This window comes from Myiozetetes cayanensis, unplaced genomic scaffold, assembly GCF_022539395.1.
Source record: "Myiozetetes cayanensis isolate MyiCay16 unplaced genomic scaffold, myiCay2020 scf13, whole genome shotgun sequence".
Classification (NCBI taxonomy): domain Eukaryota; kingdom Metazoa; phylum Chordata; class Aves; order Passeriformes; family Tyrannidae; genus Myiozetetes; species Myiozetetes cayanensis.
In genome coordinates, this window is record NW_026086937.1 from 10,051,864 (window position 1) to 10,066,736 (window position 14,873).

The window sequence follows — 14,873 nt, forward strand, 5'->3', positions numbered from 1 at the left end:
TGTTATGCGTTTCAACAGCAGGACACAGAGCTTTAACTGGAAGGCTGTACACTCTGTTGGCATGGGCTGGTCCTTTTCATTGAGAGCTCATCACTCAGGACACATCTCCCTCTTGATCTCTTCACCAGAAGAGTCAGTACCTAAAGAGGCTCCAAGAGAGATGGAGAGGGACTTTGGACAAGGGCCTGGAATAAGAGGACAAGGGGGAATGGCTTCCCACTGCCAGAGGGGTAGTTAGGATATTGGGATGAAATTCTTCCCTGTGAGGGTGCTGACACACTGGCACAGGTTGCGCAGAGAAGCTGTGACTGCCCCATCCCTGCAAGTGTCCAAGGCCAGGTTGGACAGGGCTTGGAGCAACCTGGGCTAGTGGAAGGTGTTCCTGCCCATAGAACAAGATGATCTTTAGGGTCCCTTCCAACCCAAACCATTCTGTGATTCTACTGCTTATTTCATGTTCATGATTTCATGGTTAAGGACAGCTCAGCCAGACAGGTTTTACCTGAGTGTTAACACAATTCCAATAACAGAACTAAGCTCAGCTGTCTAAGACCTTTAACAGGTATTTCTGGCTTTTCAGTCAGGCCCATAAAGCTAATAATTAAATGCCTTCCCTGTGTGTTGTCTTGGGTCAGTGGTGCTGTCAGGGCCCGATTCAGCATTACAGCACTCACCTCCTTCACCAGGAGTGTTTGGCTGCCAAGTGCTGGGAAGCAGAGGAGGGAAAGGAGCAGCTTTTTCCATTTCAGCTGATGTCTGTAGCAGAAATTTTGCTTTAAACACTTTCCTTTCCTTTCCCTGCGAGGGAATCAGTTCAGTCTGCCTCTCTCTAAGAGTTAGAGCAGAAGACTAGTGCAATCCACCCTGTTGCAAGGTTAACTGTCCAGCAGAGACATGAACTCTCCTGGGCATCCACATCTCTCAGTGCCCCTTGCAAATGATTTTACCTTCCAGTTTGTTGTGGTTTGCTGGTTGTTACTGCTGGCTTAGGTGATTCATAGCTGGTCTGGTTTGGCAACCCTTGTGAGCTGTTTAAAAATTGCACTGGGGGGTGTGTAGGAACCACAGATGGATTCCCCTCATCTTAGCCAGTCTAAAATCGCGTATGTGCTACTCACCCTCCAAACTGGCCTTGCTGTGAGCTAATCCCTCTATTTCAGGCTCTTAACCTGCTCACAGCAGTTTTCTGTCCCATTCTCAGTGCACATCCAGGAAGGAGGCCTGAATTCACCTCTCCCTTCATTCCACAGCTCCAGCAAACAGCTTTCCTTGGATTTAGTGCCTGACCTGCAGCACTTTCACCTCCCACACATCCTTCTAGAAGATAAACAATAATAGTGGGGAAAAAAAAAAGCCCTGTGCCAAATGTTTAAAAATAATGATTTATTAACAAGTCCTCTACAAACTGGTTTGAGAATGGGGGATGCATTTACTACAGAGGCAGAATTATCAGAAACATGGCAGTTCCCTGGAACTGGGCACTGTCCCTGGCCAGGGGTGGCCCTGGGCTCCACACCCACATCTGCACCCCAGGACTGAAGCTGCAACAAGAGCTCCTGTTTGGGATAGGGAGGTTTATACTAAGAATTTCATTCATGCTTATGGCATATGCATTTAAAAAATGTGGAAGGGACTATGGAGGGGGAGGAGCAGGTGAAATAACAAGGACATCAGCATCATGTTGGACCCAGAATACTCAGGATCTGAGCTGTAGCTACTGGACAGTGATATGTAAGGGAGTCATCCATGAGGTGAGCTTTCCCCTATTGCTTTAGACCTGACCTGTATCAAGTTTTATTTCCAGAGTTCTCCCAAAGGTTTATTCTGAACCTCCTCCATGGTTTTCTCTGCAATGGACTTGATTTCTCTGTGCAAGTCTTCTATGCTCTGTGAAGCATCCACTGTCTGTTTCCAAAAAAAAAACAAAACCACAAGATAGATAGAGAAAATACAGAAACACGTTACTGGAAACCAGCAAATGAGAAAACCTTTGCTGTTAATATCTGCTCCCCCTCATTACTCAATACTGTTACTGTTCCTGAGAGGTGAAATGAGCTAATTACACCTCCTGTGCACTGTTTCTGGAGTGGAACTGGGAAAAACCTATTTAGGAATAGACATTTAAGTACATGTAGGGCTGAATGAAGGGAAACAGAAGAAACTGTTGTTGCATGTTGTTTGCTGACACTCTTTGGGGTGTGTTAGATACAGAGAGGCAGGGAAGCTGGGATTCATCCCAGGTGCTCCAAGAGCTGACCAGGGTGTCCTGCAACAGGGAAGTGTCCTCTGCCACAGCCCACAGTGCCCTTGGTTGGTCCCCAACGTGTCCCCCTGACCAGGAGCAGGAAGGGGGAGCACAGGGATATGATGGGCACAATTTGGGAGCTCTCATGAGAGACCCCCACCCCAGTCCATGACCAGCCCATTGGGGTTATTTCCTCACCTTCCAGTTTAGGGTCTTGTCTTCCATCAGACAATAGAAGGACTGCAGAACTTTCTCTTGGAAGGAGCTGGACTCGTAACGTTCATGTCCATAGTTCCCTCGTTCTGCTGCTTCTTCTGGGCTTAACTGAAGAAACAGGATCAGGTCTGGCTTTGGGAGTCCCACGTCAGGCTGTTTGCACCAGTCCAGGCAGAAGTTCTGTCCCAAGCAAAGACAACCAAGTTTGAGGTGAAAGAAACACAAAAAGTGACAATATCCCAGCTTACCATGTGGGAATTCAATCCTGGTAATTTGGGAGGGGGGAGCAGGTTTAGCTGTGCAGCCCTTGTGCTCACTTAAGTTGGACAGAGCTAAAGCTTTTAATGCCCTGAAAGCAGGGACAGGCCAAAAGGTACAAGTGAGACCAGAGAAAAAAGAGGAACCCCTCATCTCCCCCGTTTCCTAGGAGACTAAGTTCTGAGCAATTAACCAGAGAGCCAGTTCTTTTGTGCCTCTTAAGTGCTCACTTAAGATACCTGCACGCAGTGGGCAGAGGGAAGGGAAAAAATTCCTGCCTGGTTTCCAAGAACCAGCTAAACCATGACATTATCCACCCCTACAAGTGGGACTGTGAGAACTTCAGGCTAAATGAAGAAAGTCAGTTTTACTCTGAAAGTGAGCAAAGAAGAACCCAGAAAGGAGTGGATCTACATCCCTGGAGAGACTCAAACCTTGGCTGGATGTGGGCCCAAGTAAGCCCTGCTGGAGGTTGGGCTTCATGACTTCCACATGTGCTTTCCAATGTATGTGGTTCTGTTATTCCTTGCAAATTTATGGGCCAGCAGCCAGACCAAGCACGAAGAGTCTTAAATAAACTCCCAGAATCACTCTCCAGAGTCAAACAGGTCAGCTTCCAGTACTCTGTCCAGGTTTACAGAAAGTGAGTTTCTTTGTTCTGGGGAAGGGCAGACCCAGGCAAACACACCATGTCAACACCTGAGCTGAAACTCCCAGCCCTCATTTGCAATCCTCGTTTCCCAGAAGAACAGTGGCATCTACCTGGAGCTGCTCCCCCAAACAGAGAGAGGAGCAGGGGCTGCTGCAGGACTCACTCACCCCTTTGGCACTTGTGAAGGCCACTCCAGAGAAGGCGTATCTGTCAACCACGATCGTGATCCCCTGGTGTAGCTTCTCTTTCATCAGCGGTCTGAAACCATGGGGGAAATAAAATAATGAAGTTAGTTACACTCCTTTGTAGTGACAGAAATGAAAGGAGTTCATCTGAAAAAACCAAGTAGGTCAGTACTAACAGAGATCACTGGCAGGGCCAGCTGTGATGTGGACAAAGAGCTGTTTGTATTCCCTGACAGGTATTAACCAAATATCCTCTCAGGACACCCAAATTCAGCGTGCCAAGGGCTAGGCACTGCTCTAGGCAGCTCCAGGGCTTACAGGCAAGATCACAACTGAACTGTATTGATAGGAATGACCCTCTTTAGGTGGTGCAGTAGATTTGTGATACGCTCTGCCCCCTTTATTCACAATAACAGTTGTTACTAGAGCTCACTCATCTGCCTTACTCTCTCACAGTTTTCTTGGCACAAAAGCTTTTCTGTAAAATGAGGACATTTTGCAATATAGGTTTCCAGGTGAAAACAAAGCCAACACCCATTTCCCCACTTCCAGACACAAAGCCTTGGGGGCTAAAGCAAGGACAGCCAGGCCCGGCTGAACGCGGCCATTGGCTTGAGGGGAAATTTGGGGGCAATTCCTTAACCACTGTCACTCACAGGGACTGCCTGGCAAAGCAAGGCCTCTTCAGGGAAAAGAGTAAATTCACAGTCTAGGCCAATTCAATCTCAGCTCCCCAGTTCTTTAATCCAGTGTGGCACAGAGACTGGAAATATGGCCCCAATGATTCCAAAAAAAAACACACTGTGGGACCTGATCTAAGATTACAAGGCCAGGGTTAGAGAAGATAGGGAGTAGAAATTCTTCCCTGTGAGAAAACTGCAGCTCTGGCACAATTTGCCCAGAGCAGCCGTGGCTGCTCCATCCCTGGAAGTGTCGAAGGCCAGGTTGGATGGGGCTTGGAGCAATCTGGGCTAATGGAAGGTGTCCCTGCCCTTGGCAGGGGATGGAACTGGATGGGATTTAAGATCTCTTCCAACCTAAGCCATTCTGGGATTCTATGATTAAATCCAAAGCTGGAAGAGTCCTTGAGACATCCCTTCTAGCCTGCTTCCCTGGCTGAACAGGATCCCAGTCCTGTACTTTCTGTACCCCCTGCAAGCTCAAACCCCGTGGGGATTCAACACCACCCATTTTCTTTTTACAACTGAATAAACTTCCCCCTTACACATGTTCCCAGCGGTTGGCAGAAAAGAGCAGGTGAATGGTGTGGTCCTCCAGGTCCTTCTCCCTCACCAGGTAGGAGCTGATCAGCTGCCCAATCTCCGTCGTTCTGTCTGTGGAAAAGAGGGGGAGAAGGCTGCCCAAGTTCTGTCCCAAGCTGCTCTTCCCAGAGGGGTGTCCATCTGTCCTGGGAGTCTGTCTGTCTGTAACAGCTGGGAAGAGGTCAGTCCATCCAGGGTGGGGGTCTGTCTGTCATGGGTTGGGGGAGGTTGGTCTGTCCGGGGTGGGGGGTATGTTTGTTGGTCATGGGTCAGAGACCAGTCCATATGGCGATGGGGATCTACCTGCCTGTCACAGACTGGGAGGAGGTCAATCTGCCACGGGTGGGGAAGAGCTCAGTCCAGGCAGGGATGGGAGGATCTGCCTGTCCCAGACAGGAGGTGGGGGTCGGTCTGCCCGAGCATGGGGGGGATGGTCCCATCTGTCATGGGCGGAGGGTGGTCAGCCCGTCCGGGGATGGGAACATCTGCGTGTCCCAGACTGGGAGGCGGTCAGTCGATCTATCCCAGTGTGAGGGTCCATCTCTCACGGGTGGGGGGGGGTGGCGGTCGGTCCATTCGGTGTGGAAGGGAGGAGGGTCTATCTGCCACCAGAGCCCCCTGCCGGCCCCTCCCCGTGCCAGTGTTAACACCGAGCGCCTGGTGCCCCCCCACCTACACCCCCGCCCCGCCATACCCGGGAAGCGGATGAGGCGGGCCCTGTGCCCCCCGTGCCCCCGTACCCGGGAAGCGGATGAGGTCTGCCTTGTGCCCCCCGAGCCCCCGTACCCGGGAAGCGGATGAGGCGGGCCCTGTGCCCCCCGTGCCCCCGTACCCGGGAAGCGGATGAGGTCTGCCCTGTGCTCCCGTGCCCCCGTACCCGGGAAGCGGATGAGGTCCCTGTGCCCCCCGTGCCCCCGTACCCGGGAAGCGGATGAGGTCTGCCCTGTGCCCCTCAGCCCGCAGCCCCTGCACAAGGCGCCGTCCCTGCGTGCTCTTCCCGGCCCTGTCCACGCCCTCCAGCGCGATGAGAGCCCCACGCCGCGCCGCCATCGCCGCGCGCGCGCCGCGCCGCCCCGCCCCCCGCCGCCCCGCGCCGGCCAATCCGCGACCGCGACCGCCCCCCTCATGAATATGCATGAGGCGAGGCGCAGGCGGCCAATGGGCGGCGGGCGGGCCGCGCATACGGGATGAGGCCGCGGGCCTGGTCATGCGGGGCCGGCGCGCGGCGGGGAGCGGCGCGCGGGCCGCAAGATGGCGACCGCCATGTACCTGGAGCACTACCTGGACAGTGAGAGCGGGGCGCGGGCGGCGGGGCCGGGGGAGCGACGGCAGGGCAGGGCGGGGGCCGGGGCGGGGGCGGCGCGGGTGGAGTTGGGGCGGTGGCGGCGGCAGCGCGGGAATTAGAACTGCGCCACGGGCGGCGCGGAGGGGGGCGGGGCCGCCGCGAGACGTCATCGGCCGGCGCCGGGGCGGGTGCGTCATCGGCGCGCGTCGGAGAGCGGGGCCGTGCGGGGATGGCGGCTATGGAGGTTCGCCGGGCGGGAGACCCGCTTCACACACAGACACACACACAGCGGGCAGGGCTCCGCTCACCCCTCACACACACACAGTGGGCAGGGGCCGCAGGCCGTTGGTGCCGGGCCGGTGCCGGCCTGCGAAGGCCCGTGGGCTGGTGCACAAGCTCCGCTGAGGCGAACAGCCGGCTCACGGTACGTAACTTGCAGGATGGTTTGGGTTGGGAGGGACCTTAAAGCCCCTCCAGTTCCAACCTCCTGCCACCTTCCACTCGAACAGGTCGATCCGAGGATTTATGGGTATTTTTCCTTGCAGGTATTGAAAACTTGCCGTGCGAGCTGCAGAGAAACTTCCAGCTGATGCGGGAGCTGGACCAGAGAACAGAAGGTGTGTTCAGGTATTTTGGCAAGTGAAGGCACGGAGAGCCTCACCTGAAGGATGGGAAGAGCCATGGGAAGACTGGGCTTTATGGGATGTGTCTCCCCTTAGTGCTTTTCCTTTTCTGATCCCAAGGGCTCTGCAGTGTTTGTTTCTTCTCTGTGAGGGCTGCAGCTCCCAGGGCTTGGTTTTGTGTTCAGCCCTGGAGTTTTACTTTGTAGCTGTGTGATCACTGTACCTGATAATCCCTTGGAGAACCTTCCTTGCACACATTTCCAAATCTACCAAGTCCTGGGTTGCTTTGTGCCTGGCAGGACCCTTCCCTTTTATCTTTTTGAAGTTTTTTGTTCATATTTGGCTGCACAGTGAAGGCTTCCAGTTTGAACCGTTTGAACAGTAAGTAACTGTGCAGCAAACAGAATGTTCTGTGTGTGAGAAGAGAGGGTGAAGCTTGTGAACTCGTGGGTCCAGTTTCTGATCTTAGCTGTGAATTAACCCTTGAATTAGCTGCACAAAAAAGCAGAATCACACCACAAGTGTTGAAGAGTGAATACCTTTAACTTAATTTTTCTTACTGTTCTTAAAAAGGAAAGTACGTTAAGTAATGGAGGGGGAGTCTAAAAACTCTCAGGAAGGGCCTCCTAAATACCATAAAGAAGTAGAAGAGCAAAAACACCTGCTTTGGAAGACAAGTCTCTTGTTTGCCTTTCAGATAAGAAAGCAGAGATCGACAGCCTGGCAGCAGAGTACATCGAGTCTGTGAAGAACATGTTGCCTGAGGAGCGCGTGGAGCACCTGAAGAAGATCCAGAGTGCCTACAGCAAGTGCAAGGAGTACAGTGATGACAAAGTGCAGCTGGCCATGCAGACCTACGAGATGGTGAGGCTCTGGAAAGACGGGCACACTCAGGAGTGGTGCACGTGGAGGCACTTCCACAGCGTCAGCTTCCCCTGACGTATCTGTTTTGTTGCTTATAAACCTTACTGAAATAAATGACTGGTTCTCAGGCTTACTTTCCTTGTTGCTGCCATCCCCAAAAAGCCTCCTCCTGTGTCACTGGGGTTTGTGCCAAGAAGGCTTCTCTTGTGCTGAAGAATTAATGAGTTTCTCTCTCTTGGAGGTTGCTCTGTCAGTAGTACCTGTCTGCTGTGTGATAATGCCAGAGAATTTTCCCCACTCCCTCCTCCCCAGCAGCTCCTCTGTCACCTGATAATTTACTTGGGGCTGATCTCAGTTGCAAGCAAGGTTTTTTAAGTCAGCTGCAGTATTTTATTGTGGAGGAATGAAGGAAATCTGCTCCACTGCCTTGGTTTATTGGACATCGAAATTTCCTCGATGAACCTTGTGGGAAAATCCTGTTTCTTAAGATGCAGTTTTCTACTTTTCTATTCTTTTACTCTTATTCCTGTGTCCTTGCAGCTGCCCCTTGATAATTCTTATCTCTGTGATTTTTACCCCCTGGATAAAAATTGAGTGAGGGGAATCCTGACTATACCAAGTGTGGGTTGTCCAGCCTGTGGAGATGCGTTGGGTTGTGCTGCATCTACAGATGTTTTCTTGCCATCAAACACTGCAGAGAAGGAAATTGTCACAGGAATATCAGTGTCCTAGATAACTGGCCAACCAACTTGATGACAAAGGGTTGCAGTGGCACAATTTGGGGCGGGTGGTTTAAAATACCTTTGCTACATCCCTGTTGTGTAAGTCACATTGTCACAACCAGGATAGTACAAGGTACTTTAGGTAATGTGCATTGATTTGATATTGAGGATAGTCAACTCCTGCTTGTGTTTATTACTATATTTCTTTAATTAGCATGACAATGTAGTACCAGGGGAAAAAAGTGAACTCGGTGCATTTCAAGGGCAGTATTTGAATTTTGAGAACTGTAGGGACAAACAAGTTATTTTTAGTATCTCTCATCGTGTTTTGTTCTGCAAACGATTAGCCTGAGTTCCTTTAACTCTCCCTTCTGTCACCTCCCTTTCTCTTTGCCCTGGAGGGTTTGGGTCCTCCTGCATTTTGCCTGATTTTTCTCCGCCTTTGTTCACTCCTTTTCCTTTTCTCAGTCCGTACCCCTTTCCCCGCCTTGTCCTGTGCTCCCATGCTCTGTTGCTGCCGGTAACAGCCAAGTTTTAGCCCTTCCTGTTTCCGTGTGGGGCTCTTTTTGGTGTTTTTCTTTGTAGCTGAGTTTGTGGTTTCCTCTGGGTGCAGGTGGATAAGCACATCCGCCGGCTGGACGCGGACCTGGCGCGGTTTGAGGCCGACCTCAAAGACAAACTGGAAGGCAGCGACTTCGAACCCCCCGGATCTCGGAGCCTGAAAAGTGGGTAAATTTTTATTTATGCAACTGGGAGCCTTTTCCAGCACTGCAGGAAGGCTGAGATGTAAAATAGGCTCTTATTTCTGGAGGAGGGAAAGAAGTGCACCATAGTTTCTCTGCTTCCCTTTAATGCTCTTAAAGTTTACACTGGGCAATAGATGAAGAGAAATGTAGTGCTGGGATCAAACTTGCTGTTTCACAGATCATCCTGAGGTTGTAAGGAGGGAGCTGGCCAAGGGGCAACTGACTGCCAAACCTGCACTGATGTGTGTAACAGTGTGAGTTTCAGGCTTGATCTGTTACTAAGTGAGTTCTAAACTCTTTTTGAAGGGAGATTTGTGTATTTTTCTCCTTCTAGCAGAACTTGAATACTAATCAAGCTGAAAAAAAGCAGGAAAAATCAGGAGTTAAAGGAAGATACCAGTTTTTGTAGTGTAGACTGAAATCTTATGTGATTACACTGACATCTGAGCATGGATAACAGCAGCACAGCACAGCTTTATGCCTCTCAACTATGAAATAAGGGGTAAGAGCAGGGAGGTGGAGATAAAAGTTACTTTAGTTATTGAGTAACCTATTAACTGTTCAAAAATGCCCTGAGATTTAAAAAAAATACTGCCAGTCTAATCAAACGTGATGCTGTTTATGTCTTGTGCTAACACACTGCAGTGCTTTAACTGCCAAAAGAGTTTGGGGCTCAGTTGTACTTGCTAATTTGGCTTATTTGTGGCACAGAAATGAATTTCAGGGTCAGCCTATGCAATTACAGATGAAATAAGGATTGTTCAATTACAGATGAAGTAAGGATTTCAAGACAATAAGTGCATCAAAAGAACGACACCTGGGGATGTTTCTGCCACTCAAATAGGCTGAAAAGATGGGGTTGTGTTTTCCTTTCTAGAGGGACGAAGCCAGAAAGACAAAAGAAGCTCTCGTGGCCGAGGCAGGAGAACATCTGAAGAAGATACACCAAAGAAAAAGAAGCTCAAAGGAGGGTAAGGCAGAGCCAGGCACAGCTCTGGGGACTTGGACTTGACACTTCATGAATTTTCCACGAGCTCGTGTTACCCTATTTATGACTTGTGTCCGGATGGTTAGAGTGTTCTGGTCTTACTCCATTTCATTACTGTCCTGCTTGGGACAAGCCAGCTTTGTTAATTAACTCCTTGGTTGGCATGTGGAACCTCAACATGCTTGGAACACTCTGACTGGACAGACAAGATCAGCCTCTCTGTTGCTGTTGGCAAGCTGAAAGAAAATAGCTTTGATTTTTGTCACACGGCTATTTTTAACAGTGACTTGTCTGGGTGGTAAAAAGAAACACTTGTCCATCAGGACAGAAAGTGATGTTGTATTGTTGTTCTAGAAATCTTGGAGAATTTTGGGAGTTGTTTTCAAAAAATCGTGTCCTAAATAACCTTGAATAGTCTGGTTGAGTTTTGGGAAGCAAGGAGGAAGGCATGTCCCCTCTCTGTGGTGTGCTTTATATTAAAGGGGCTTTGTTTATTCTGATATTTTCAGTTGGTAAAATGGTGGGGCAGAAAACTAAAATAGTTTCTGTGGACTGCTTCTGACATGTCAACACATTCCTGTCAGAGCAAGAGGGTTCACTCATACAATGAGAAAAAAATGTGTATTAAAACAGATTGTGGGGAAAAAACCAAAACAGGTTATTCTGCCCACAAGCAGGAGGGATCTGTATGATAATTTTGTTACTTTAGTCACGGCATCTACAAGTCATTCTCTTAATCCTTTATAGTCATACTGTGTTTGAGCAAACCTACTTTATAATTTTAATAATTGGATAATATGTGGTGATGTAATCCAAACTTTAAAGTCGGGTCAGTGGGGTTTAGGGAAGATAATCGTAAAATACTAATTTCCTGGGTGGGACTTAGATCTTTGAACCCCAGAATGGTTTGGGTTGGGGGGATCTTAGAGACCATCTTGTTCCAACCCCCTGCCATGGGCAGGGACATGTTCCACTATCCCAGGTTGCTCCAAGCCCCATCCAGCCTGGCCTTAGACACTTCCAGGGATGGGGCAGCCACAGCTTCTCTGGGAATCTGGTCCAGAGCCTTATCACCCTCACAAGAATTTCTTCCCCAAATCCCATCTAACCCTGTCCTCTGGCAGTGGGAAACCATTCCCTCTTGTCCTGTCACTCCAGGCCCTTGTAAGATGGTGTTTCCTGCAGCTGGGAATGTTTTGTCCTCACCCTTTCCTTGCCCACAGGTCTGAGTTCGCTGATACCATCCTGTCAGTGCATCCCTCGGATGTCCTGGACATGCCAGTGGATCCCAATGAACCCACCTACTGCCTGTGTCACCAGGTGTCCTATGGGGAGATGATTGGCTGTGACAACCCAGATGTAAGCACTGGAGATAAGGTTTACTTTTGGATGTTTGCAGTATCCCAACCCTGTGCAGTCTGAGGAGGGGGTCCTTGCTCTGTTAGATCATACCAAATGATACGAGTGTTTGTGAATCACTAAGCATCAATTTGGGTTTTTCCTTTCTATTTTGCAGTGCCCCATCGAGTGGTTCCACTTTGCCTGTGTGGACCTGACCACCAAACCAAAAGGGAAATGGTGAGTGTGACAGCATACAGCTTTGGGACTTTACATCAGGCTGCAGTTTGCCCCAGCAAGAATTAAAATGACAACGAGAATTGAAACCCCATTGTGACCCTTCCTGACAGAGGAGCTTTGCTGTTCTTGTCAGAGGGTTTGCATCCTCTATGATTGGGGACTGTGTTTGAGAGTAGAAGGTACAAGGGGAACCTTTTTAGTAAAATCCATTTCCATGGGAATCTTGGGTTCTGGTGGGAGCAAAACTGCCTGTCAAACAGAGCAGGTTTTGACCTGACGTTTGTGTAATGTGTACAGGTTACAGCTGAGGTTTGCAGTATTGTCACTAGTTGTGGCTCTGCTTAAAATTGAGAGACATATTTATTTTTTTTTCACTTCTGGAGGCAGATTTTGAAGACTTCTCGGGGTTTTAATTAAGTATGTGATCATCTTGGGAAGAATCGTGGACTTGTTTTGTACTTAGTTTTATCTAATGGACTGCTTTAATTGAAGTAACAGTGTGCCTGTCAGAAACAGTCTTAAGTGTTCACAAGTAATAAAAGCAATTCTTGGGCTCTGTGGTGTTAATTTCAGGAGCTGATTATTGTCTCTTTCCCTGCAGGTTTTGTCCTCGTTGTGTTCAGGAAAGAAAGAAAAAGAAGTAAGGAGTAGAGGGGAAAGCACCACCGAGGCAAGAAGAATTTAATATATTCCTTCATTCACGTTGCAGTATGATTATTTTTTGTTAATCTGCCCTCCATCTTTTTCTGGTATGGTATTTAATTATCCAGTGGCCAGTTGTAATTCCTGTTCTTTCATAAGAAAATGACTTTGGGAGGGAGTCCCAAATCCCTTTGCCACAGAGATTTTATTTATGTTACTCTTGCACAGTAGTATTTAGAGAGGGTGTTGCCTTTCCTGGCTGTTTCCATTTCCCTGAAGATCCTTTAAGTACTTCACTGTGAAGATGAAACCTACAGTATTCTTGGAGAGAGAGAGAGAGAAGGTTGGATTTATTCACAAAATAAGATGAAGGCCTGAATTGTCAGCTGTGATTGCCTCTGTGGGTAAATCAGGAAATCAAGTTTTAGGGAGAGGCTCCATGAGGACACTGTGTTTGTTCCCATGATGGTGTGGCTCTGCTATTGGAGAAAGGCACTCAGGAATGTTCTAGTTTTTTATTGGGCCACATTTGCATGTTCTTGACTTCTTTAAGCTGCCTTTCAGATGATGAATGTGATTCCTTTTATTGACGCAGTGTCAGTGGCTACAGCAGAAGGGAGAGAGGAAATCAGGAGTGGGAAAGCAAAAGCCTTTGTTTTCTTTCTTCCTCTGAGTTACAGTGGATGCAGAAGTTGAGGGAGGACCAGAGAGAGGTCTTGTCTTTATATCTGTCTCCTGCATTATGAGGTTTACCTGCCTACAATGAAAGATGTAGTGGGGAAGGATTGTTCTGCTGGTGGAGGGGGAAAGAAAAGCCCCCAGCTCCTGAAGTTTGCTGGCCATAGTCCCTGAGGGGTGTTGGTGGCAGCTCTGGGCAGGGCTGTGAACTGCTTTCCTTACCAGTGTGCAGGAGCTCCTGGAGACTGCTGCAAAGGCATGAAGAAACCTTCCAGATAAGCTTTTCTTCTGCTGAATAAGCAGTACAGGAGATTAAAAACACTTCTCAGATTCTGGCACCTGTTTTCAAAAGAAAAAAGGCTTTTCCTGTTTTACTGAGCCTCTTAACCATGTTTTGCAATGAAGAAAAGTAGAACACAGCCCCTGCCACTCCTCCTCCCCTCTGTGAGGCTTTGAGCCTGCTGCTGACATAGGGGAAACCTCTCAGTCCTGAGACAGCTTTTCTGTGAAATTTGGATTTACTGTGTCTCCTCTGGGGAAAAAGAATGCCTGTCTCTAGGGTCCTGTGATTTAAAATAAGTGTGATGTTGCGTGTGGCTTCTCCAGGTTAGATCATGGAGAGATGAAGCTTTCATAGGCCTCTTTATGAGTTGATGCACATTTGTCATTGCTGCCATGGAATAGCACCTGGAAAGCAGGCAGAGGAATTAGAAACTGAGTGCTGGAGGGAAGGAGGAGGGGCAGCACAGTCACACAAACCTGAACTTGGAGGTACTTGTTTTCTTTCTGCCTCTTTATGAGGGCAAATCTGTGATACCTCATGAGCCAGCCTGTAATCCAGTCACTAGTGGGTGGCAGCTGCAGCTGCTGCACTGGATTCAACCAGAGCATTGCTGTGTCCTGATGACCTGTGTTGATGGTGTTTCAGGTTTTATTTTCCCCTTCCATCCAACGGTGTTTATCCGGAGGGTTTTTTTCAACTTTTTTTCCTAAGGCTTTGTTGGTAGTGGCATCACCATAGCATTTGATTTGAAACAGTCTCAAAATTCCACTCTAGAGGTCTTGCTGGAAGCATGCCCTGAGGGAAGACAGCAGCTCTGGGTGAACCAGCATGGAGCTGACCTCCCTCAGCTCCAAAATTTGTGGTCAGGTAGGACACAACTTTTAGAAGTAGCTTTGGTGCTTGGAAGAGCGTTTTCCACTTTAACCAGCAATGCAAAAAAAAAAAAAAACAGGAAAACAAGCTCTAGAAGGTAGAGCCCTGGAAAGGAAGGATGATTTGCTAGGAATGATGTGAGGTACAACATTCTCCTCTTCTTTGCAACGTCTCTGATGTGTAAAGCATCTGAGATCTGATACCAGCAATAAATTCTCCCACTGGGAGCACACCAGTGCAGGGCTTGGATTGGCTCAGGAGCATCTCCTGCCCTCTTTACACCAGGAGCCTTCGCTTTTGCTTACTAAAGGATTTAAATCTGACTCTTGAATGTACAGCATTAAATGTTTCTTGGAGGGAAGGGTGACCCCTGAAGGGAATGTCCCGCTAAAGATTGTCCACCCCGGGGGCCCCAGCTTTACCACAGCTCACCCAAACTGCGGAGGCCAAAACTTCAACCCCAAAATCCTACTTTTATAACAGAATTAAGACCCACAACCGAAAAAAAAAAAAAAAAAACCACAAAAACCAACAAACCAAAACCAACAACATAAAGCTTTTTTTTTTTTTTTAAACGAGAAAAAAAGAAATAAGGAATGTAAACTTTAAAAACAAATGTATATCTGTATTTTTGGATCTTGGAGATGATGGATTATATTATAAAATAAAGTATTTTTGGGAATAAAAGGTGTGAGGAATCCTGGGGGAATGGGGCTGTTACAACCTCCCGCCGCCAGGGGGCGCTGCCGCCCGCCCGCGCTGAGCGCCTTGGC

General features: G+C 48.6%; 2 protein-coding genes across 3 annotated transcripts; one reads left to right on the forward strand and one right to left on the reverse strand.

Annotated features, from left to right (window-relative positions):
- Nucleotides 1–1,368: 1,368 nt before the first annotated feature.
- DTYMK (deoxythymidylate kinase) lies at nucleotides 1,369–5,881 on the reverse strand. The gene is made up of 5 exons (XM_050307722.1): nucleotides 5,739–5,881; nucleotides 4,782–4,890; nucleotides 3,539–3,629; nucleotides 2,444–2,641; nucleotides 1,369–1,905 (listed from the first exon to the last, which is right to left on the reverse strand). The coding sequence occupies exons 1-5, from the start codon at nucleotides 5,866–5,868 to the stop codon at nucleotides 1,795–1,797; spliced, it is 639 nt and encodes a 212-aa protein (XP_050163679.1). The 5' UTR covers nucleotides 5,869–5,881; the 3' UTR covers nucleotides 1,369–1,794.
- Nucleotides 5,882–5,970: 89 nt separating this feature from the next.
- Nucleotides 5,971–14,787, forward strand: ING5 (inhibitor of growth family member 5). Of its 2 annotated transcripts, none has more exons than XM_050308424.1 (8): nucleotides 5,971–6,106; nucleotides 6,649–6,720; nucleotides 7,424–7,590; nucleotides 8,926–9,037; nucleotides 9,936–10,029; nucleotides 11,270–11,405; nucleotides 11,563–11,624; nucleotides 12,226–14,787. In XM_050308424.1, the coding sequence occupies exons 1-8, from the start codon at nucleotides 6,070–6,072 to the stop codon at nucleotides 12,266–12,268; spliced, it is 723 nt and encodes a 240-aa protein (XP_050164381.1). In that variant the 5' UTR covers nucleotides 5,971–6,069; the 3' UTR covers nucleotides 12,269–14,787. The 2 variants fall into 2 exon arrangements, with proteins under 2 accessions (XP_050164381.1, XP_050164382.1); XM_050308425.1 differs by lacking the exon at nucleotides 5,971–6,106 and adding an exon at nucleotides 6,367–6,527.
- Nucleotides 14,788–14,873: the final 86 nt, after the last annotated feature.